The following is a 24,951-nucleotide window of genomic DNA, read 5'->3' as shown; positions in this document are numbered from 1 at the left end:
TCCAGCATGGGAACTCTACTACAAAGCGGCATCTTTGGTCTGGATAAGGGAATGGGTCAATTTAAATAAAGGAAGAATTATAGCATTGGAAGGTCACGACTTACAAGTGGGATAAAGGAAGTAAAACACATTCATATTTTCACAGACATAGAATAAAAGACACAAGGTACGGAATTGCCAAGTCATAAGGAAAAAACACTACATGAAAATTCCTGGCTGATTATCCTATGGAGGCATGATCCACCCCAACCCACTAGACATAAGTAAGATGCCAAGTTATTCAGAAATATTAGACAAACAGGGAAAACTCAAAAATATTCAGACATTAAAGGAACAGGGAATATCAATAGATTGGTGGCCATATTTACAATTGCAATCCAGATATAAGAAAGACATGGAAGAATTCAGAATCGATATGGAACCAAATCAACTAGACAAATTATTGATAGGCCCAGAAAGAAAATTAATATCTAAATTATAAAAATACCTATTAGAGTTTGATAGAATCGAAGAGGTGGGAAAAGAATCGATGATCGCATGGGTAAAGAATATAGGGCACAATATAGATTTAGATAATTGGGAAATAATCTGGTATAAAAATTTAAAATTAACCAAATCTACTGCTTACAAAGAAAATCAATATAAATTGCTTTACCACTGGCACCTAGCGCCAGATAGGTTGGCCAAAATGTACCCGAATCTAAGTCCAAAGTGTAATCAACATCAAGGTACCCTCTTTCATGTCTGGTAGTTGTGCCACGAAGTGAAAAAGTACTGGGTCAAGATACAGGAATGGTTATAGGATATAACAAAATGCCAAATTGAACTGAACCCAGAAACATTTCTGTTGGGAATGTTTAAGACAAAACTTGATAAAAAATAAGATATTTGATTATGCACATTCTAACAGCAGCAAGGATTGCGTTCGCGCAACATTGGAAACTCAGTGACATACCACCAGAGAATGATTATCCAAAAATGGATAGGCTTACTATAGAATTACAAGAAAAAGAACATTCAGAATACTATGCGGTCTGGGAAAATTGGTACACATGGACAACCAATAGAAATAAAAAACAATATATATATATAAGGCCACTGATGATTAGATGTATATAATGTATATAGAAATTATATAGAAGGTAGATCCGAAATATACAATAATGTCACGATTCTGTTGAATATGTACAATCATTATAAAAAAAGAAAACTGTAATAAAAATAAAATTGAAAAAAAAGAAATATATAGCACTCTGGCTCAATCATTATTTGATTTAGAAACCTTCACATAAAATGTTTGAGAGAGCTACAAGTAAAAATTACTTCCAGAGTAACTTTTCATTCTTTGAAGAGTTGAAAAAATCCTCACTATTGCAATCTATTAATTATATTTTGATTATGTATTACCTACATGAATATTACAATTACAATGTAATTATATAACTTATGTAAGATTCATGAAACTTCAGTTAGTGAATAAGAAAAAACTTAAAATACTTTGTTCAAGCAATGGAACCTAAAATTAATGTAAATAACTCACTACATTTAGGGTCTGATGCAAATCTAAACTCTCTGATAAATATATCAGCAAAACTATTAGCTAATAAATTGATATGGGAAATTACTCAGTAAAATTTAACTCGCAATATTGTGTTATATTTCCCCAACATAGTGGCAATGAATAATGCCAAAAGACTATTAAGATATGAAAGAAAAAAAACTACTTTCCCAGAACAAATTGCTTCTGAGCAAATTATAACCTCTGGCCAGAGACAAAAATCAGGTCTAGAGTGCCTCCCCCGATGTGGGTAGGGCCCTTATGCTGACCTTGACATTTCCTGTCGGAACCCTATTAAACAAGCCTGTAGGTTTCGTTCTCCATTTGGAACTACTGGCATTAATTATATGCTCCCAAATTCTTATTGCTTGGTTCAACATAACAAATAGAAATATAAGGAAGATATAACACATTTGTGCATATTTTTCAAAATTAATAACTTACTTTCTCATGGGTTGTCATACAACTGGTTATATCCTTCTGAATAATTTCTCCAACTCCATTAGAAAGCCTTTCATACTTCAATTTGGGCTCTTCTTCGCTGATGTCTTCCTGTATTAAGAAACAGCTTAAGAATTTATTTTTTACTTGATTTTATTAATAAAATATATATATAGCCGTCCTCCCATCATATATACACACACACACACACACACTTACCAGGCCTTGCAAACCCCAACACTTACCTTGCTCTCTTCTGTGGCTGCTTGCCACCATTCGCACGCATTATCCTGGCCTCTGTTTTGCCTTCAGATGCCTGCACCTGTTATTTACAGCCAATAACAGAGCTCCGGATCGGTTTGGAACGCTATTATCAGCTGCAGAAGGCTTTCTGGAAGGCATCTGCAGCTGATAACAGTGTTTTGGATTGATCCGGAGCTCTATTATCACCTACAGATGCCTTCCAGTAGGCATCTGGAGGCGAAACAGAGGCCGAGGCGATGAATGCGAGTGGTGACAAGCAGCCGCAGAAGAAGTGGGCCAACAGCCCTAAGCTTTGGTGTTGTGGCCTCTGGAGTTCTGTGATGTGATGTCTTGAGCAGATGGCTGTGATACAGCATCCCGGGTTTTGGTTTGGCTAAACCAAAGCCAAACCAAAACCTGGGATGCTGCATCACAAGCCATCTGCTCAAGACATCACATCACAGAACTCCAGAGGCCACAACACCAAAGCTCAGGAATATGTTGTGTCTCGTCCAATCTCACCCCAGCCGGGTCCTTCTTATCTGCTTCCGAACACGGAGGAATGTCCTAGTATGCCTCCCGGCCCAAGCCCTGGCTCCATGCCCAGACAGGCTGAAGAGGAGGAAGTATCTCCAGCCCCCAGCTCTGGCTCCATGCCCAGGCAAATGGAGGAACTAGACCCCTCCCCCACAGCATGTGAGCCTGAGGGAGGTCAATTGCCAACAGCTGCAGACTGGAGTGACCCTCGCGTCAGAAGACTTGATAGACGGAGGCAACAGAAGGAAGGGAAGGGCAGGCCTGGATAAGTGCTGAGTCATGGAGCCACACCCCATGGCCTATATAAAGGACCTGCTTTCTGGCATTCTCTGAGTCAGGCAAAGTCTAAACATATCTTGCTGAAGTCACTTTCTGGTCTCCTGCCTGCACACAGCAACACTCCCCACCTCCCCACCAGCATTTATAGAGAGACGGCAGCTCCAACCATGCTTTGCTCGCACAAGCACGAAGCCAAAAGCACCAGCCTGAAGATGATGAGTTAGATCTTGTTGAAATGTCGCCAAGATACTCTCAACCTTACACAGGAAAAGACCCGAATATGCCAAGACCTATACACACACACACGCGCGCACACACACACACACAAATATACATAAATGTATAAAATATATCATAAAATAAATAAAAATAGACATTTTAAAAATTAAAAAATCAGCACTAAAATGAAGATGATTATATATATATATATATATATATATATATATATATATATATATATATATATATATATATATATATACGTATATATATATATTATATATATGTTTTCTGAGGTTTTTGCGGATGTTTGTATGTAGGTCTTTGGTTATTCGGGTTTTCTCCCGTGTAAAATTGGAAGTGTCTTAGCGACGTTTCGACGAAGTCTCATTCGTCATCTTCAGGCTTCAGCTTCGTGCTTCTGGGAGCAGTGTGTGATCGCAGCTGTTTCTTCCTTTTAACTGCTAGTGGGGTTTGAACTGATTGGGTGGGAGCTTGGCTGTGCTCTGATTGGATGGGGTTTTCTGTGCTCTGATTGGCTGGGGTGTGTCCTGTGTTGGTGGGGGCTTGGTTGTGCTCAGTCTAGTCTGTGCTGCAGGGGATTTGAGCTGGTGAGCTGCATAGCTGTTGTTTGGCTTTGTGGTCGTGCTACATCTTCATAGTGGGTGTCAGTCTGCTGCATGTATGGATTGGAGGGTTTGAAATGGCTAATGTTGCAGCTGCGGTCTGGCTTCTGGTCCTTGGTCGTGCTTCCTGATCAGTGTGGGTTTGGGTGTGCTTTCTGGGTGGATGTGTGGTGGTGACATCCTGTGTGGACCTCGTGAGTGTGGGTCTGGTGTCATTCCTCGTGTTAGGGACACGTTTGTCAATAAGGGCAGGTTTCCAAATGGCTGGTAGGCGGAGGTATCATCTCGTTTGTTCATGCTGTGTGGGCGTTTTTCTATCTCGATGGCTTCTCTGATTATTCTGTTGTTAAAGTGTTCAGTTTTGGCGATAGTTCTGGTCTTTTTAAAGTCAATATCGTGTCCTGTGACTTTAAAGTGTTGGACCAGGGAAGAAGTTGGTTCCTCTTTTTTGAATGAGTTCTTGTGTTCTTCAATGCGTGCACTTATTCTTCTGTTGGTTTGTCCAATGTATGTGGTGGGGCAGGCGGTGCATGGGATTTCATATACTCCTTGATTTTCTAACTCAATTTTGTCTTTGGGGTTTCTTAGGATGGTGGATATTTTTGGTTTGTGCAGAATGCTGTCTTGATGTTATGTTTGTGGAGGATCTTGCTGATTCTGTCTGTGGTGCCTTTTATATATGGGAGGAGGGCTGTGCCATTTTCTTGCTCTCTGTCTTGGGTTTTAGTGGGGGTTCTTTTGGATTAGTTTGGTAATCTTATTTCTCTGGAATCCATTGGATGTTAGTACGTTTGTGAGAGTGTGTAGTTCGGTTTTAGGTGTTGTTCTCAGCTAAGCATTTTGTTCTAGAGATGAGTGTCTTGGCTACGGAGTTGATCTGTGCTGGGTGGTGGTGTGAGAGTGCATGCAGATAGCGGTTTGTGTGTGTTTTCTTCTGGTAGATGGTGTGTCCTAGGAGCCATTGGGTTTCTTGTAGACTAAGACATCTAGGAAGGAAGTTGGTTGTTAACTTCTGTTTCCATGGTGAACTGTATTTTGGGGTGTAGGCTATTGAGGTGTGTGAGGAAGTTTTCAAGTTTTTCTTTCCCGTGTGGCCAGATTATGAAGGTGTCGTCTACGTATCTGAGCCAGAGTTTGGGTTTGTGATCAGATTTTTCTAGTGCTTGGGTTTCAAAGTGTTCCATGTAGAGGTTGGCAATGACAGGTGAGAGGGGTGATCCCATGGGTGCGCCTTCTATTTGTTTGTATTTTTGTCCGTTATAGATGAAGTATGTGTTGGATAGGCAGTGGTTGGTCAGATCTAGAATGTGCTTGGGGGGGTTATATTTGTTTTGGATAGCTGTCAAGGCTTCTTTGATTGGCACTTGGGTGAAGAGGGATATGACATCAAAGCTCACGAGTAGGTCGCTGGGCTGTAAGTTTTGTTTCTTTATGATCTCTATGAACTGGAATGAGTTTTTACGTGTGAGGCGATGGATTCTGCATAGGGCTGTAGTTGTTTGGCGAGAAATTTGGCTAGGTTTTGTAGAGGTGAGCCTATGGAGCTGACTATGGGTCTGAGTGGGGTTCCTTCTTTGTGTATCTTGGGAGGCCGTAGAGCTTAGGGCATCTGGATGATTTCTCTCTGGGAATGATTCTTTGTTGGATTTCTTCGCTGATGGGGAGGCTTTTATTTTGGATCTAGTGGTTTTTTCTAGGTAGGTGGTGGGGTCTGTTTTTAGGGGCTTGTATGCAGGGTCTTGGAGTAGGTTGGTTAATTTGGTTTGGTAGTCAGATGTGTTCATAACCACCGTGGCATTCCCCTTGTCTGCTGGTAGGATTATTATGCTGGTGTCTTTTTTCAGGTTAAGTAGTGCTGTCTGTTCCTCTTTGGGTAAGTTGCTTTTGGGTGGCTTGCTGCTGCAGAGGATGTTGGTGATTTCGAGTCTGATTTTGTTAGCGTCATCGGGGTTGATTTTGGTCAGGCTGGTTTCAACTCCGCATATAATGGTCTCAGTGGGGATGTATTTGGGAGTGACTGCAAAGTTGAATCCTTTGGAAAGGACATCGGTTTCAGCTTTGGTGAGGATCCTATCTGAGATGTTATGCACTGTTTGTTTCATGTGTGGCTGTGAGGGTGGAGGGGTTTGTTTCTGGCGTTCTTGTAGTCTTCGGAGTTTGTTGGTGTGTGTGTCCGTCTTGAGGGTGGTCTGTGTTTCGGCTCTCCAGACGGCGAGTTGTTTGGATTTGTCCCAAAGTGCAGGGTGGATCTTGTTGCTGAGTTTGAGGTGAAGTGTGAGGAGATCTTTGTTGATTTGATCTAGGAGGAATCTTTTTGTGTGAAGTTCATTTCTGATTAGGGCCAATTCTGTTCTTTTTAGGATGCGTTTGGCGGCTGCAGAGTTGGAGTGGAATTTCAATTGGAAGCATGTGGGGATTAAATTTTGATCTCGGCAGTTTCGTAGGAATGCAAGGTCACATAAAATCTATAACGGACAAAAATACAAACAAATAGAAGGCGCACCCATGGGATCACCCCTCTCACCTGTCATTGCCAACCTCTACATGGAACACTTCGAAACCCAAGCACTAGAAAAATCTGATCACAAACCCAAACTCTGGCTCAGATACGTAGACGACACCTTCATAATCTGGCCACACGGGAAAGAAAAACTTGAAAACTTCCTCACACACCTCAATAGCCTACACCCCAAAATACAGTTCACCATGGAAACAGAAGTTAACAACCAACTTCCCTTCCTAGATGTCTTAGTCTACAAGAAACCCAATGGCTCCCTAGGACACACCATCTACCAGAAGAAAACACACACAAACCGCTATCTGCATGCACTCTCACACCACCACCCAGCACAGATCAACTCCGTAGCCAAGACACTCATCTCTAGAACAAAATGCTTAGCTGACGAACAACACCTAAAAACCGAACTACACACTCTCACAAACATACTAACATCCAATGGATTCCAGAGAAATAAGATTACCAAACTAATCCAAAAAGAACCCCCCACTAAAACCCAAGACAGAGAGCAAGAAAAAGGCACAGCCCTCCTCCCATATATAAAAGGCACCACAGACAGAATCAGCAAGATCCTCCACAAACATAACATCAAGACAGCATTCTGCACAAACCAAAAAATATCCACCATCCTAAGAAACCCCAAAGACAAAATTGAGTTAGAAAATCAAGGAGTATATGAAATCCCATGCACTGCCTGCCCCACCACATACATTGGACAAACCAACAGAAGAATAAGTGCACGCATTGAAGAACACAAGAACTCATTCAAAAGAGGAACCAACTTCTTCCCTGGTCCAACACTTTAAAGTCACAGGACACGATATTGACTTTAAAAAGACCAGAACTATCGCCAAAACTGAACACTTTAACAACAGAATAATCAGAGAAGCCATCGAGATAGAAAAACGCCCACACAGCATGAACAAACGAGATGATACCTCCCGCCTACCAGCCATTTGGAAACCTGCCCTTATTGACAAACGTGTCCCTAACACGAGGAATGACACCAGACCCACACTCACGAGGTCCACACAGGATGTCACCACCACACATCCACCCAGAAAGCACACCCAAACCCACACTGATCAGGAAGCACGACCAAGGACCAGAAGCCAGATCGCAGCTGCAACATTAGCCATTTCAAACCCCTCCAATCCATTCATGCAGCAGACTGACACCCATTATGAAGATGTAGCACGACCACAAAGCCAAACAACAGCTATGCAGCTCACCAGCTCAAATCCCCCTGCAGCACAGACTAGACTGAGCACAACCAAGCCCCCACCAACACAGGACACACCCCCAGCCAATCAGAGCACAGAAAAAACCCCATCCAATCAGAGCACAGCCAAGCTCCCACCCAATCAGTTCAAACCCCCACTAGCAGTTAAAAGGAAGAAACAGCTGCGATCACACATTGCTCCCAGAAGCACGAAGCTGAAGCCTGAAGATGACGAATGAGACTTCGTCGAAACGTCGCCAAGACACTTCCAATTTTACGCGGGAGAAAACCCGAATAACCAAAGACCTATATATATATATATATATATATATATAGGTCTTTGGTTGAGCTCAATTGAATAACGATGTAACTCATTCGTCATCTTCAGGCTTCAGCTTTGTGCTTCTTGCTCCCAGAAGCATGAAGCTGAAGCCTGAAGATGACGAATGAGACTTCGTCGAAACGTTGCCAAGACATTTCCAATTTTACACGGGAGAAAACCCGAACAACCAAAGACCTATATACAAACACCCGTGAAAACCTCAGAAAATATATATATATATATATATATATATATATATATATATATATATATAAACCCCAAGCATAGAGAGACAGAAAGTATACTGGAGCCATCTAAAAAGTCTCTGATTCCTTGGGATCCTCGATTCTGATGGCACAACTAGGTCTTGAAGGAATCAATCCCTCAAAATTCTTATCACAGAATACTAGAGAGCAACCACCACTGAAAGTTCTCTGTTCTCTTATTTTATTTGGCAATACTAGTAGTTTTAACCGTATCAGAGCCCTAAGGCATGAGGTTGAAGACTCTTCTGTTCACCTTTCTTAACAGCAATGTATGAAACAAAAAGCAAGTTATCTCTACTTCACTATTCATAAATACCAAATATATTACATCAATTACCACTGTATTATAAATACTGTGGTACTTAGTTATTTCTTGAAAGAAAAATTGCAGAATGGGTATTCAAAAAGGAAACATTTTTAATGCTAAGCTATGAGAATGCTATTTTTTAAAATGGAGAACTTTTCAAATTTTCTTTAAACCGTATGACAGACATTTATGAATGAAAGTGAATATGCGGGTCCCAGGATAATGTTTCAGGATCCTATCTGGTTCAGTCACCAGGACCAAAGGTTTTATCTCCCTCAGCCAGGAAAAAGATTGAAGCCTGGAAAACAGTCTACTCATCACTCAACAGGAGTGTTGATTTACCACCAGCCTATAAACTACTTAGAAGGGGAGGGCTGAGCAGCGGCAAGCAAACAATGACTTAAAAGCCAGCCATCAACACACCCCAATTAACATCTAAAAAAGCCAGTTACAACAGGCACTATAAATACCACACAGAACAGCATATACTCTACTCCATAGAGAGAAATGTGTGTGGATAGATAGATAGATAGATAGATAGATAGATAGATAGATAGATAGATAGATAGATAGATAGATAGATAGATAGATAGATACTGAAATTGTCAATTTTAAGATGTGCTACAAAAGGCATCAATTAAAATCAATTAAAAATTTGAATTTGAGTGTAGATGATTAATTGCAGCTGTGCTTCTGCTCTGTGTTGTGTGTGTGTGTGTGTGTGTTAAAAGTCCATGTTTAAACACAATTATTTTGCTGAAACCTCTTTGAATAGAGTTAAACATGAATCAATTTCAGACATGACAGAACAGGACATTTGCAATTAATCACCTACTCGCCAATTCAAGGTTTTAATTGATTTAAATTGATGCCTTTTATGGCAAAATTGACAATTTCTGTGCTTTTATTAGAAGAGTAATCAAATGAATTATGAAATATATTGTCTTCTGGTTTGCAGTTTTATTTAGTTCAACTTTTACCCTGCCTCCCAACAAGTGAGATAACAAACATTTTTTTTTAAAAAAAATGCTGCAATTTCAATGTATATTTTATGAAATACCAGCAGCTTTTCATATTGGTATTGGGATAAATTTTCTTAGTTTATTAGAAAAGAAAAAAAAGAGGTATTTTATTCAAAACTGGAAAAACTAAAGTTAAATTACAAAACCAAACTGTTATGAAAGCATATATTGAAAGAAATGGAGAGCCAATATGTGCATAGTTAGAATTAGAAGAAAAAAAATCAAGCTTCAAATTGTGATTCTTGCTGGGTAACTTTTGGAAAGCTATAATGTCTATAATCTCTCTACCTCATAAACCTGAGAAACACACATGGGGCTAGGGAACCTTATGCTATCCCAGCTTCCTAAAAGAAAGGTAGGTTGAGAATATAATAACTACAATGGGCAAACCTCTCAGAATCTGTATTTAAGAATGCAGAAGAATGCAGATAACACATTTTCAAGTAATTAAAGTGGTCAACATTTTCCAGGCTCACATAGCTGAAAGTATCTTAGCAATACACAATAAAATTAATCTAAATAATTATTGTGTGCTTGTATAATAGTGCTATTGTGAATCATTTTATAAGGAATGTTAGAAGTTAATATGTGCTTCTTCTTTTGGATTATATGGAGTATTATTTTTTATTGTTATTTTACATCAAGTGTTACATTATTTCTTTATTGATACACACTCATATAGGACAAGAGACAGTTACAGTACAGTACGATATTAGAATGTTTCAAAAGATTAGTATCCTTACAAACCTGAGATACTGAAGCTGTGGCTGAAAAAAAGTTTTCATTTTTTTTACACCATAAGATTTTTGAGTTAAGAAGGCTCTACGGTAATTTTTTTAAAGAGATGAAATTAATACAGAAATATCAACAATCAACAGGTGTCTAAAAATGTGTCAAAGTGTCCAGCAAAAAGCAATTTTAATCAGTAAATCTAACACTGAACAAAGTTATAACCAGTCACAAAGACTCAATGTCAAATTAGAGTGCAAAGCATAAATCAGACAAATTACCTGTGCTCCTTCATTCTTGACAGATGGAAAACAATTACATTCACAAACTTAACACAGCCTACAGCTTGTGGGTTGGGTGGCCATTAACACATAATTGCATTTTTGTACATCTTTATTGTGAATTACTCTTGCAATGCACATATTATCTGTGCACTTTGGAGGGAAATATATAAGTTGGAATTGAATTCTAGGCATCACATCTTTATAATAAGATTCAATGGTAAGTTGGACATCAAATGTGCAACCAAAGTGAAAAGTTAATTGCAGTCTTGCAAATATTTGCATAAAAGCATTGATCCACGGACCATTAGATAAAGTTACTGAAGTTTTGCCTTTTATTTATGAGTGAAAATTAAGTAATTTTGCTTCTACACACATATAGCGTTCAAACAACATATGTTTTTAAGAACTCAGTTCACTGAAGCATTCTGCAATTTTTCAAGGAAATATGACTAAAGTGAGAAACTTTAAATATTAGGCATGCTGATATACCCACTCCATGAATTTTTTTTTTGATAGGTACTTGTTATGTTAAATGAAGGTCAAGCTAAAAGTGAATTTGAGGCTTTTCCTCTCTATAAGCAAACAAAATGAAAAAAAAACTATATTTAATATATAAGATTATTCTGTTGTCACAAAATATATATCACATATGAATAAAAGAAAATAAAGCATAAACAGCATTTGATGAATCTGACTTTTGTGTTTTTATTTCTTACAAGCTTTTATGTAGATTCCAAAAATAAACACAAGGCAGTCTAAATAAAAGTAAATCAATATTTTTGTTAAATTTTCATAATCCCACAAACCTACAAATAAAACCATCAGTAGCTTGAGTTAAGATGACAGTTAGCAACGTTTCTATGACAACCTAGTTTAATAATACAAGTCTTGACTTGCATCAAAGCTTAAGATTTAAACAGAGTGACATTTACTCCATACAGGAAAATTCACAGTGCACACACACATAATCATATATACCGACACAAAAATACACACATATTCTCTAACACACACATATATAAACACTTACAGACACACACTTTCTCTGTTAAAAAAAATAACTAAATATGCAGCAGTTTTAATTGACAAATGCACTATACATTTCTAATGTATTTTCAAACTTTTTTTAAGAAAAATATTTTACTATGTTATATACTCAGTTATAAATATAAATAATTCAATATCAAAATGATGTTGTCCTTAAACTATTGACCCAGTCTTTTATTAAGTTCAAAGAGAAGAATTTTATAGTGTTATATCAAGCAAAACTAAAACATTGGTTTTTTTGTAGGATTATTTGTTTTTTTCATACATATGATTATCTCTGATATAATAATTTTTAAAATCCATATTTTAGGCTGCACAATTCTTTGGATCTGTGATATTATAGATACTAATAGTCACGTTCAATGTTCAGAGGCAGTTCAGAAGTAAGAGAAATGAAATAAAAAATAGAGAGGTCTGTTATAAGCAGTGGCATCCTATGTTAAGAAGTCTTATTTTGTGCATGTAGCTATGTACAATATAGCAGAATTGAAGCCAGATCTATATTGCAACCTTGTATGAATGTTAAAACCTACTTACTGTATATAATACATACATGTCCAGTTCAAAATTTGAAAGATTGTTTTCAATACACTTGCAGAAAAATATAAACTTCATCATGAAGCTAGAATTTTAAAGAAACATTTTAAATACGCTGTTGCATAGCTAACTGGTGATTTGTCATAGCAATCAATTAAATTTTTTCCATTTGCTCATTTTGTTTTGTGGTTCCTTACTATTTGCATTTCAATACACAGCAAAATTACTCAACGAGAAGCTCTTAACTATCCCTGGACCTCTCCTGCTAAAACAAACCCTATACTTTACTATTTTATTACTGTAAAGCAGTTAACTAACAAGATCAGAAGACTGGTTGATAGGCGTATGTTATTCATTTAAGACCGGACTCTCAGAACCATATTAGTCCCAGGATTTTTACTTATAAGAAGATTGGAAAATCCTTGCCCCCTTTCTGAAATTTAAAAATAATTACCTATCCATTATAATTGGATATACATCACCCTGAACATGTGTAATGTATAGAAAAATTACGTTCCTTTTTTGTCATCAGTAATGACACTCCAACTGCAGGATTCCTGCCCTCACCTACTTCCCATGAGCAAAAGACCATACACACTTTTATTTTATTATAAAAGCAAGTTTCACATTATTCTAATCATCAAAATTCAATCAATCAAGTTAGTTTGGGACATTAGGTTTTCTCCCAGCAATTACAATTCCTTCCTCTTTCTAATTCTTATTCTTTTCTATAAGGGATTTATTTAAATTCCTCATTTTGAGGACAACGTAATATATACTAATTATGATACAATTTCTACCTTTGAATATATTAGCTGTTGTCAGGTTTCTATTGGGATGCAAGCATTCTGGTGAGAGGAAAAAGGATTGGAGGGATCTTTATCTGAAATTTCTGTTTCTATTTCCTACTTGGAGAGATCTCTATATGAAGTTTCTGTTTCCTGCATTGCTGTACTGTGGGAGGGTTTTTGTTTGCGCTGCTTTAAATTGCAGTTTTTTAAGTAGGAAAATTTAATTCCTGCCTAGACCTCTTGCTACCACAAGCCTTTCAATGAAAGCTTCTTTTGGAACAACTGCAGTTTCAAGAGTCCTGCTTTCTTGGGAAGATTGGAAAGGCAAGACCTTACAGTTGTATATTAAGCACATAGAATGCAAGGTGAAGAGAAAGTCAAGATTTTATTATTCTATGTTGTACTAAATTAAAGTCATGCTATCAATATACAATGCCAACTTCAGTGTTTTTTTGGAGAAGCTGCTGGCATCACATATGAGTTGGGATTTAAAAAACAATGTTTTTTGCTGAATGCTACATTGGATTATAAAATCATAAAGAAAATAATAAACAATCCAACTGTTCTAACACAGATCTTCTCAGTAGTACTACAGAGTGTTGTGTCTTACAGAGTGTTGTGTCTTACAGAGTGTTGTGTCTTACACTACAGAGTGTTGTGTCTAATGTATTTACTGTTCAATCTTCTCAGAAATGACACACTAGACATTACTTCTAGTCATCCTATGACTATTGGATTAATGGAGACTCAACTATAACCTCTGGAACTACTTAAATGGAACTGATTGTTAATGGAACATAAAGAATTGGGACTAGTGCACTCCTTGAAGGCTAACTTAAAGATTGAATAAATAGTTCTTGGATTGTTGAATAACAATTGAATTTTTTAAAACAAAACAAGGTACCTAATAAAGGAGAGATGAGTAGAATTGTACAAGAGATGGATTTACTTTTTCAAAATATAAAAGACGTTATGGAGAAAGGATTTAAGGAGATTATGGAAAAAATGGAAAATACCATACAACAGATGATGAGTAAAGATCAAGACACCTAGGAAAAGGAGGAAACAGAAGGAATGAAGGAGGAAGACAAAGAGGAGGCAACAATGGAAACAATAATGGTTGATGAATTAAACCAGGGGGAGAATATATTAGAGGGGGAAGATAGGTTTGAAAGTAAAATAGGGGCCTGGGTAAAAATATTAGAAATTAGGCAGTGGAAGAGAATAAAGTTGGAAGGAATACCTAGATTAAACATCCAAGGAGTAGGTAGATTTAAGAGAGGAATTTGGGAGGCAAGTAAAAAAAAAAGCATAGCAATTAAAGTATTGAAGCGGGCAAGAGATGATAGATGGAGGGTTTTTTTCTGATGTTGTTCTGAGTTACTTTTTCTTTTCTCTCACTCTCTTCTTCCTTTTCCTTTTTTCTTTTTTTTAAGTAGGTGACATTATTAGAAGTTAGACAAGAAGAATGGAAGGAAAAGATTTTTAATAAAGGGTGATATAATCAAAAGCTAAAATAAGTGATAGAAACAATAAATAGGGGAAATATTACATCATAAAATGAAAGTAATAAGAAAAAATGTGGAATAATTGAATAATGATAGACTATAAATTAATATGTATGCATTATTATTAGAAATATATAAGCAGATTGAACGTAACAATTTTGATTAACTTGATTAGTTTCATTTGTATTAGAATGTATGTCACTCAGGTGCCACACATTGATTTGATATTTTGATAAAAAATAAAAAACATGAAAAATAATAATATGCTGCTTTTTAAAACAATCTTGGTTAAAGTGATTCACAATACATATATAAAACTACAATGATCCATTCAACATGGGCTACTATGCATCAAAATGCAGTGTTTGTTCATATTAGAATACCTACAGTCCTTAAACTATATCATCAAACACAATTAATAAATATTTTAATGAAATTCATTTCTGGGGAAGTGTGACCGCATTGAAAAGGGAAACTGGTGAATAAATCAGTTCTGCAAACTCCTTCAAAGCATTATTGGGTTCACCCACTTCCTTTCTTCATCACTTTCACTGGACTTGGCTTGTAAACTGCTTTTTGGGGTAAAAGCCTTTAGAAGGACACATTTTATTACACTGATTTTCCTTCAATACTTAGTGAAAGCAGTTTCATGTAAGTTTAAGAACCTAAGGAAAAACTTTGTTATTTGGAAATAAGTAGCCAAAGAGCAATTAGAACATTGATTTTGGAATGACTTAAAAGTTAGATTGTCAATATGGAAGAGTAATCAAAGTCTTCCCACCAGACATTCTTCATCCAAAATCAAGACAAAAGATTCAAAATCACATATTAGAAGAGATGCTAGGAAAAGATCAAAATGCAGTGGAAAACAATGTAATTGGGCAAACATTCCTGTCTAAAACTGTAATTTTAAAGTTTAAACCTCCCTGTCTGAAACCCTGTTCTTGTCAGGAGCAAGGAACCAAAATAACTGTGAGTTAATTAGAACAGTATGTTTATTGCTACTCACCCTATTTGCAAGAATAACACCAGATTAATCGCACTCATTAGAGAACAGGGGCCCACTACATTGGGGTTGGCTGACGGAATACAGAAAATCCTCAGTCCCAAGCTACCTTGCACCTTGGTTTTTATTTTTAATTTTTAACTTATTCTATTTTAATTATTTTTTGCACATTTTAATTTTATTATATTATAAGTTGCTCAAAATCTGAATTAGTGATATGGGTGGCAAAGAAATCCAACAAATAATAAATAATCATTTCCCTATATAAACAGCTTTTGAGAGACACTTCCAAAGGCTGGTTTTTGTATATGTGTTTTCTTGGAATAAGCTTTACCTCTGATTCAAGCAACTGCCAGATTCTTTATTTTCTGCTCAGAAATGAATCCAGAAAGATTTCTAACAAGATAATGAAAAAATACTTCTTGCAGTTTATTTGATCCTGTTTTTCCACTTTATGTGGGGTCCCTGCAAGTCTTCCCTCATCAAATTCGGTCCCTGCAGGCCTTAGGCCTGATTCCCATCTTGCCTCCACCTCTTCCTTATCTTTTGAAGATCTCCAGAGCTTCAGATTTCATGGCTGCATGGCTGCATTCATTTTCTAAGCAGATAGAAGGAAATGTGGCTGCTCCAAAATAGCAGCTTCTTCTGGGACACAGCCATGTGGCCCAGGGACAAAGTGGTCCAATCTGATTTCCTAACATGGTCTCTAGCTCGCTATTGAAAATATATACTGTATTTTTCGGAGTATAAGACACACTTTCCCCCCCCCCTAAAAGAGTGAAAATTTGGCTGTATCTTATACACCAAATGTAGCCCCACCCACCTGCCGGCCCACACCTGCTAGCCATTAACGGCCTCTGCGCATCATGTTTTTGGCTTTCACACGCTGTTTCAGACCTGTTACAGGCTGTGGGATCACTACAGCACATCACTGTCTCCGTGCCTCACGTTTTTGGTCTCCATGCATCGTGTTTTTGGCCTCCGAATGCTCTGTATTAGACCCGTTCCAGGCTGCGGGGATCAGCACAGCACATTGCTCCAATTGCTGCCTCAGTGCATTGCATTTTCAGCCTCCGCGCGTTGTGTTTTCAACCAGTTCCAGGTGATTTGATCATTATGATCCCCGCTGCCTGGAACCACCCAAAAACACAATGCACAGAGGCCAAAAATGGGGCGTAAAAAGGCCAAAAACACAACGTGCAGGGGTGGCAATCAGTGGCAATCAGCTGTACTGATCCCTGCAGATTGGAATGGGTGTAAAATGGAAGCATTCAGAGGCCAAAAACATGAGGTACGGAGGCAGCGATGGTCTGTGGCAATCCCTACAGCCTGGAACAGCTGATTGGGGATATTCCGGGAGGCCGATCCACCCGCCAATCAGCTGCTCGTGTTGAATCAGGCTGTGATAATGTGCTGAAGCTGACCAAGCTGTTTGCTATTTGCTGAAAGAACACTAGCCAGATGAATACCGATGGATGCTGGTAGACAGAGGCAGATTTTTTTTCTTGTTTTCCTCCCCAAAAACTAATGTGCATCTTATACTCCAGGGCATTTTATACTCTGAAAAATATGGTCCTTTTTATATTTTTTCCTTTTACATATGTTTCTTCTTCCTTTATTTCTCTACACTTTTTATTTTTAAGATTTTTCATAATTTGTTATATTTGAATTTTTAAATTTAATATTATTATTGAAATTATATGAAATTCAATCCATTATATTGAGATTCTATTGCAGGACTGCATATGCAATCCAAGGGGGTTGCTACCCTGTTTTCCCCAAAATAAGACATCCCCTAATAAAAAGCCCAATCAGGCTTTTGAGCACATGGCAATAAGGCTAAGCACTTATTTCAGGGTTCAAAAAAATATAAGATAAGGTCTTATTTTCGGGAAAACATTGGTAGTCTAAATTATATTTCTTGAATGTCACCAATGGAATTCAAGAAACTTTCAGAACTATAGCGTGGGAATCATAAGAGCAATATTCTGAAGCCTGCAATAATATGCTTTCTCACAATTTAAGTTACAAGGTCTAACCCTCCTATAAGTTTGTGATATCATTGCAACTAAGCCTGAATGAGAATCAGACATTACGAAGAAGGAAGAAGCATGCAGAGTTATTATATAATTTTGCTGTTCCAGTGAAGTAAGGAAAAACAATCTTAAGCATTTCCATTATTTTCTTCCATGTGCACAGAAGACTTCCAATTTGAGAACACATTTTCCATGACTTCCAAATTGCTTAAACATTGTCTATAATCCTAATTGTCAACAAATTATTTTAGAAATGCTAACTGTAGTTTTTAGATATTTATAATATTTATATTTAAAATATAACAGAGAACTTCTACAAGTCCTTTAAATTTTCATTCCCTCTGTTCTTTGTTAGTTTACTTTATTGGTTTACTTTACTTTACTTTATTGTCATTGCACATGGTACAACAAAATTAAACGCCGTCTTGAGTGTACATTATAACTATAAAAATAAAAACACAAACATAAGGACATAGGACATGGACAGGTTGTTGGGTAGGTTGAATGCCACCACGTGTTTACTGGACCCGTGCCCCTCCTGGCTGGTGCTGGCCACTCAGGAGGTGACACAAGGCTGGCTCCAGGTGATTACGAATGCTTCTTTGGTGGAGGGTGTCTTTCCGGCCGCCTTGAAAGAGGCGGTGGTGAGGCCCCTCCTCAAGAAGCCTTCCCTGGACCCGGCTGTTTTAGGTAATTATCGTCCGGTCTCCAACCTTCGCTTTGTGGCGAAGGTTGTAGAGAGTGTGGTGGCATATCAGTTTCCCTTACACCTGGATGAAACTGTCTATCTAGACCCGTTCCAGTCCGGTTTCCGGCCCGGCTACAGCACAGAGACGGCTTTGGTCGCGTTGGTGGATGATCTCTGGAGGGCCAGGGATAGGGGTTGTTCCTCTGCCCTGGTCCTATTAGACCTCTCAGCGGCTTTCGATACCATCGACCATGGTATCCTGCTGCGCCGGTTGGAGGGATTGGGAGTGGGAGGCACCGTTTATCGGTGGTTCTCCTCCTATCTCTCCGACCGGTCGCAGACGGTGTTGACGGGAGGGCAGAGGTCGGCCCCGAGACGCCTCACTTGTGGGGTGCCGCAGGGGTCGATCCTCTCGCCCCTTCATGTAGATGCCGCAACATCTACATGAAGCCGCTGGGTGAGATCATCAGTGGTTTCGGTGTGAAGTACCAGCTGTACGCGGATGACACCCAGCTGTACTTTTCTACACCGGACCACCCCAACGAAGCTATCGAAGTGTTGTCCCGGTGTCTGGAGGCCGTACGGGTCTGGATGGGGAGAAACAGGCTCAAGCTCAATCCCTCCAAGACAGAGTGGCTGTGGATGCCGGCATCCCGGTACAGTCAGCTAAGTCCGCGGCTGACCGTCGGTGGCGAGTCACTGGCCCTGATGGAGAGGGTGCGCAACTTAGGCGTCCTCCTGGATGAACGGCTGTCTCTAGAAGATCATCTGACGGCCGTCTCCAGAAGAGCGTTCTACCAGGTTCGCCTGGTGCGCCAGTTGCGCCCCTTTCTGGACCGGGATGCCCTATGCACGGTCACTCACGCACTCGTGACGTCTCGCCTGGATTACTGCAATGCTCTCTACATGGGGCTCCCCTTGGAGGGCATCCGGAGGCTGCAGTTAATCCAGCGGCTGCGCGGGTGATAGAGGGAGCCCCTCATGGCTCCCGCATGACACCTATCCTGCGCAGACTGCACTGGCTACCTGTGGCCTTCCGGGTGCGCTTCAAGGTTTTGGTGACCACCTTTAAAGCGCTCCATGGCATAGGGCCGGGTTACTTACGGGACCGCCTACTGCGACCGAATACCTCTCACCGACCTGTGCGCTCTCATAGACAGGGACTCCTCAGGGTGCCGTCAGCGAGGCAATGTCGTCTGGCGACGCCCAGGGGAAGGGCCTTCTCTGTGGGGGCTCCCACCCTCTGGAACGAACTGCCCCCAGGACTTCGTCAGCTTCCGGACCTTCGGACCTTCCGCTGCGAGCTTAAAACACACTTATTTATTTGCGCGGGACTGAGTTAGATTTTAAATTTATGGGTTTTAAATTGGGTTTTAGTTTTATATTTTTAATCATAATTTTAACTATCGGGCTTTTAGAATAAGTTTTTTAATTGTTTTTATGTTGTATTTATGTATTTATATGTTTTTTAAGTGCCTGTTAGCCGCCCTGAGTCCTTCGGGAGATAGGGCGGTATATAAATATGATTAAATAAATAAATAAATAAATAAATCCCTTACTCTCTATTTAATTGAAATTGAAAACCTGATATTGCACTATTCAATATGATTATTGCTCTGGGATAGAAGCTGTTTTTCAGCCTACACATCACAATATTTCTTAACCTTGATAACTATAAAATATGTGGACTTAGGGACTTCCTGTTTGGCACCGTAGGTGATGGCGGTGATCTTTACGATCACCAACCTCTGGATTATGTGGAATCGCTAGGACAGCTTAAATCTGCCATTCAGCGGTTCGAAAAAAACCCTCTTCGGGAGGAGCTGCAGGGTAGAAGTAGAACTTCCCTAAAGCCCCTAAGAAAAATGGGGTTTGAAGGGTTTGAACCTCCCGAAGAGTTCCCTCCAGCAACCCGAAGTGCTCCAGATCCGAGGATTTTTCTGCTTTGGCAGAACCAATCACCACGACCAAACACCGAGATCTATTTTGGACAATAAAGGATTATACCGGACAGAATGAAAGTGGGAGAACTTTATGCAAGTAGCCAAGCCAATTCCCCGTTACTTTGTAACAAGCTTGAAAATAGCAAGAAAATGGAGGCGAATTGTTAACAAGCTAACCAGTGGAAAGCGAAAGTGATACTTTTATTGCTTGCTGTCTGCCGCTGGTAAATTGCATGTTATTTGCTACTTTAACTCCTTCCTGCCTGCTGATAGAATTTAGGGGAGATTTTTAAATATTGTTTTAAAAGACTGTGTTTTTCAGAGGTTAAGAAGATTTAAAGTGAATATTAAGTTGGAAATAAATAAATAAATAATTTTATAGAAGATGGCAGCCAAACAATTAAAGTCTACTGTAACAAAGGGCTCTGGAATCTCATCAGTTGGTGCCTCTCCAGCTCATACAGCAGAGACTAGAACATTGAATTTAGAGGTGTTACAAGAGAATTTGAAGGACTTTATACAAGAAAAATTTAAAGTAATAACTGATGAGATGTCTGCAATGAAAGAGCAGATATTAGAAATTCAAGTGGGAAATAAAGAAGTTAAAGAAGGACTTGTAATTGCAGTACAAAGTTTGGCAACAAATGTGATTTTATTAGAAGAGGAAGTTGAGGAAATCAAGCAATTTAACTCAAAATTAGAAAATAAAATGGATGAATTTCAAAGTAAAATGGAAAAAACAGATGATGAAATAGTTTTGATACAATATAGAAATATGGAATTTGTTCTAAGAATCCGTGGTTTGAAAGAGAATAAAGAAGAGAATTTAAGGGAAATTTTTTCTGAAGCATTTGCTGAGATATTAGCAGTTCGTCCAGTAGATGTGGCTTATCAAATTGATAAAATATATCGTGTGAATTCTTGGATAGCAAGGCAAAAAAAGTTGCCAAGGGATGTTGTTATTTATTTTACAAATAGAACAGTGAGAAATCAGATTCTGCAAGCCTCATATAAGGGGGAGAAGATACAGGTTGTTGGTCAAGATATTTTAATATTAAAGGAAATTCCACCAAAAATGTTAAGGGCTAGGAAGGAATTTGCCTTCCTGGTGAATGAACTTAAAAAACGTCAGATTGAATATAGATGGGATATTCCAACTGGTATAATAGTATATTATGCAGGGAAAGCACATCGTCTCAATACAGTTGGAAAAGCAAGAGAATTTTATGTTGAGGCATTAAAAGTTGGAAGTCTTCCCCCATTAGAAGCTAGAAGAAGGGAGGCTGAAGTGAAGGAAAGAGAAGTGAAGCAGGTACAAGAACAGATTGTGATGGAGGAAGATTTATTACAAGTGTTGGAAATACCTACGATAGGTTCAGATTCAAAGGAGCAAAGGCTGACAAGAGCTGCTGCTAAACGCAAGGAACAAGAGATGAAGGCACAACAACAACCGGCAACTACTACAACGGAAACAGTGGGAGGAGCAAGGCCTAAAGCAAAATGTGATCTGCGGCTGGTATTCCAAAAGTTTCCTTTGGCTGATAATGGCAATTAAACTATTATCTTGGAATGTTAATGGTTTGAATTCACCACAGAAGAGAAGGAAAGTATTTCATTATTTGAAATAATTTAAAAATGACATTATCTGTTTACAAGAAACACATATTAGATCTTTAGACCAGAAATATTTGATAAACTCAAAACTGGGAGTACATTTTGTTGCCTCCTCTTTGGGGGAAAAAAAAAACGGTTTAGTTATATATATAAAGAAGGATATATCAGCAAGATTAATTGAGGTGGATAAGCAAGGAAGATATATTGCTATTGAACTTTTGTTATATTATATTTGAGAGATGGATGTAATGTTGTTATATGAACTAGAATTTAATTGTTATAACTGATATATTTTAGATAAGTTATAGGTGTAATTTTAATAATGTTATTTGATATAAGTAAGGTAAAGTGAAGGTTTTAATTATTACAATTGATATATTGTGGAGATAATATAGGATTAATAATAATATTTGTAATCTGATTTGATGTATGTAAATGATACCGAAGATATGAAAAGATGGATTATTGTTTATCCTTGGAGGCTGGACAGTAAAATTTAAGAAATTAAGTTGGAAATATGAACTATTCTTGAGAGACTGCTTAAGGAAGAAAGACATTTCAGAGGAATCCTTGGTGAATATTGGAAGATGGAACGTTGTTTTGGTACTGATTGATGAAGGTTGGATATTAAAAACTATGTACTTTAATGAAGAACAAATACGAACTCAATTGGAAATTTCTGAGATCGGGGAGTCGAGGTTTTAAGGAGTGACTATGGATTATGATTTGTGTTATATTTTAATTTTTGATTCTTAGTTTTATACCCTGTATTCGGTTCTGGGAAGTCTTGGGGGGTGGGAGGAGGGAGGGGGAGGAAGGGGGTATGAGGGTAGAAAATGGATTGATGGTTAATGTACAGAGATGATTGAAGATGTATAATCAATGTAAGATCGGAGCTGCCTGGCTATCATTTCAGAATGATGGGAAGGAAGGAAGTAGAAGAGAGAAGGAGGTAGGAAAGAGAAGAGGAGGAAGAGGAAAGGAAGGAAGAGGGATAGAAGAGGGAGAAGAAAGGAGTAGGGAGGAAGGAGGAGAGGAGGTAGATAAGAGAAGGGGAGGATGGTCGTGGAAAGTAGAAGAAGGTAGAGAAGGGAAGAGAGTAGGAAGAGGGTGGTGACCGGGCAGGTCCGATTAATTGTATATGATGGTACATTAAATATGTTATTGGATATGAATGTTAAAATAAAACTTTTTATTAAAAAAAAAATATGTGGACTTCAACTCCCAGAACTACACAGCTACAGGAATTCTGGGAGATGAAAGCCACACATCTGAACGTTTCCAAGGATGAGAAACAGAGACATAAAACTTCATTGCTTTCTATGCATTGATGTTCCTCTTGATTTTCTTTCATTGTTTTGGCCCAGGCTAGGATTTCTTCAGAAGACACCTGATCTCAACCTGATACTTAGATGCAGGCAGATGATGATGATGATGATGATGATGATGATGATGATGATGATGATTGTTATTATTATTATTATTATTATTATTATTATTATTATTATTATTATTAATTATTATTAATTATTATTATATTTGTATACCGCCCATCTCCCGAAGGACTCAGGGCGGTTCATAGCCAATAAAAACAACAGAAAACATATAATACATATAAAACAGCAAAAAAGAATAGAAAATTAATTCAATTAATGGCCTAAAACTTTTAAATACAAATTTAAAACCCCGTTTAAAACCCCTGATTTAAAACCCCAATTTAAAACTACATTCACGCTAGTCCTGCTCTTCGAAACAGCAACGTCTTCAGCTCGCGGCGGAAGGACCTGAGGTCGGGGAGTTGACAAAGCCCCAGAGGGAGCTCGTTCCAGAGGCTAGGAGCCCCCACAGAGAAGGCCCTCCCCCTGGAGGTCGCCAGCCGACATTGTTTAGCTGACGGTATCCGGAGGAGGCCCTCTCTGTGAGAGCGCACTGGTCAGTGAGAGGCTAATGGTGGCAGTAGGCGGTCCCGTAAATATCCCGGCCCTAAGCCATGGAGTGCTTTAAAGGTGATAACAAGTACCTTGAAGTGAACCCGGAAGACCACCGGGAGCCAGTGCAGACTACGCAGGAGGGGTGTTAAACGGGAGCCACAAGGTGGTCCCTCTATCACCCGCGCAGCCGCATTCTGGACCAGTTGGAGTCTCCGGGTACACTTCAAGGGGAGCCCCATGTAGAGACCATTACAGTAGTCCAGGCGGGATGTAACAAGGGCATGAGCGACCTTGCATAAGGAAGCCCGATCCAGAAAGGGGCGTAACTGGTGTATCAGGCGAACCTGATGAAAAGCTGCCCTGGCGACGGCCGTCATATGATCTTCTAAAGACAGCCGTACATCCAGGAGAACGCCCAGATTGCGAGCCCTTTCCGTGGGGGCCAATAGCTCGCCCCCAATGGTCAGTGATGGAATTAGCTGACTGTACCGGGCCGCCAGCATCCACAGCCACTCGGTCTTGGTGGGATTGAGTCTGAGTCTGTTCCTCCCCATCCAGATCCGTACGGCCTCCAGGCACTGGGACATCACTTCAACAGCCTCGTTGGGGTGGTTAGGGGTGGAAATATAGAGCTGAGTATCATCAGCATATAGATGACAACTCACCCCAAGACCACGGATGATCTCACCCAGCGGCTTCATATAGATGTTGAACAGAAGAGGCGAGAGAACCGACCCTTGCGGCACCCCACATAAGAGGCATCTTGGGGTCGATCTCTGTCTCCCCATCAACACCGACTGCGACCGGTCGGAGAGGTAGGAGGAGAACCACCAATGAACAGTGCCCCCCACTCCAAGTCCCCCGAGTCGGCGCAACAGGATACCATGATCAATGGTATCAAAAGCCGCTGAGAGATCTAATAGGACCAGGACAGAGGAACAACCTCTGTCCCGATCCAGAAAGGGGCGTAACATATAATACATATAAAACAGCAAAAAAGAATAGAAAATTAATTCAATTAATGGCCTAAAACTTTAAATACAAATTTAAAACCCCTGATTTAAAACCCCTCAAGAGATCATCAACCAGCGCAACCAAGGCTGTTTCCGTGCTGTGACCAGGCCGGAAACCGGACTGGAATGGATCAAGATAGACAGTTTCATCCAGGTACTGGGGCAACTGTCGTGCAACCACACTCTCAACAACCTTTGCCACAAAGCGAAGGTTGGAGACCGGACGATAATTTGCTAAAATAGCTGGGTCCAGGGAAGGCTTCT

At 39.2% G+C, this 24,951-nt stretch overlaps 1 protein-coding gene across 4 annotated transcripts in view; it reads right to left on the bottom strand.

The window, feature by feature from the left end:
* The window catches only part of VPS41 (VPS41 subunit of HOPS complex), a 259,609-nt gene that overhangs the window by 217,893 nt on the left and 16,765 nt on the right, over positions 1-24,951 (bottom strand). For all 4 annotated transcript variants that reach the window (XM_058179680.1, XM_058179681.1, XM_058179683.1 and 1 more), the window contains one exon: positions 2,003-2,110. In XM_058179680.1, coding sequence (XP_058035663.1) covers positions 2,003-2,110 — 108 coding nt within the window. The remainder of the gene's footprint in view (positions 1-2,002; positions 2,111-24,951) is intronic.

This window comes from Ahaetulla prasina, chromosome 4 (genome assembly GCF_028640845.1).
Source record: "Ahaetulla prasina isolate Xishuangbanna chromosome 4, ASM2864084v1, whole genome shotgun sequence".
Taxonomy (NCBI): Eukaryota; Metazoa; Chordata; class Lepidosauria; order Squamata; family Colubridae; genus Ahaetulla; species Ahaetulla prasina.
Note: the sequence above shows the minus strand (reverse complement) of the source record. Positions and strands in the feature narration are given on the sequence as shown.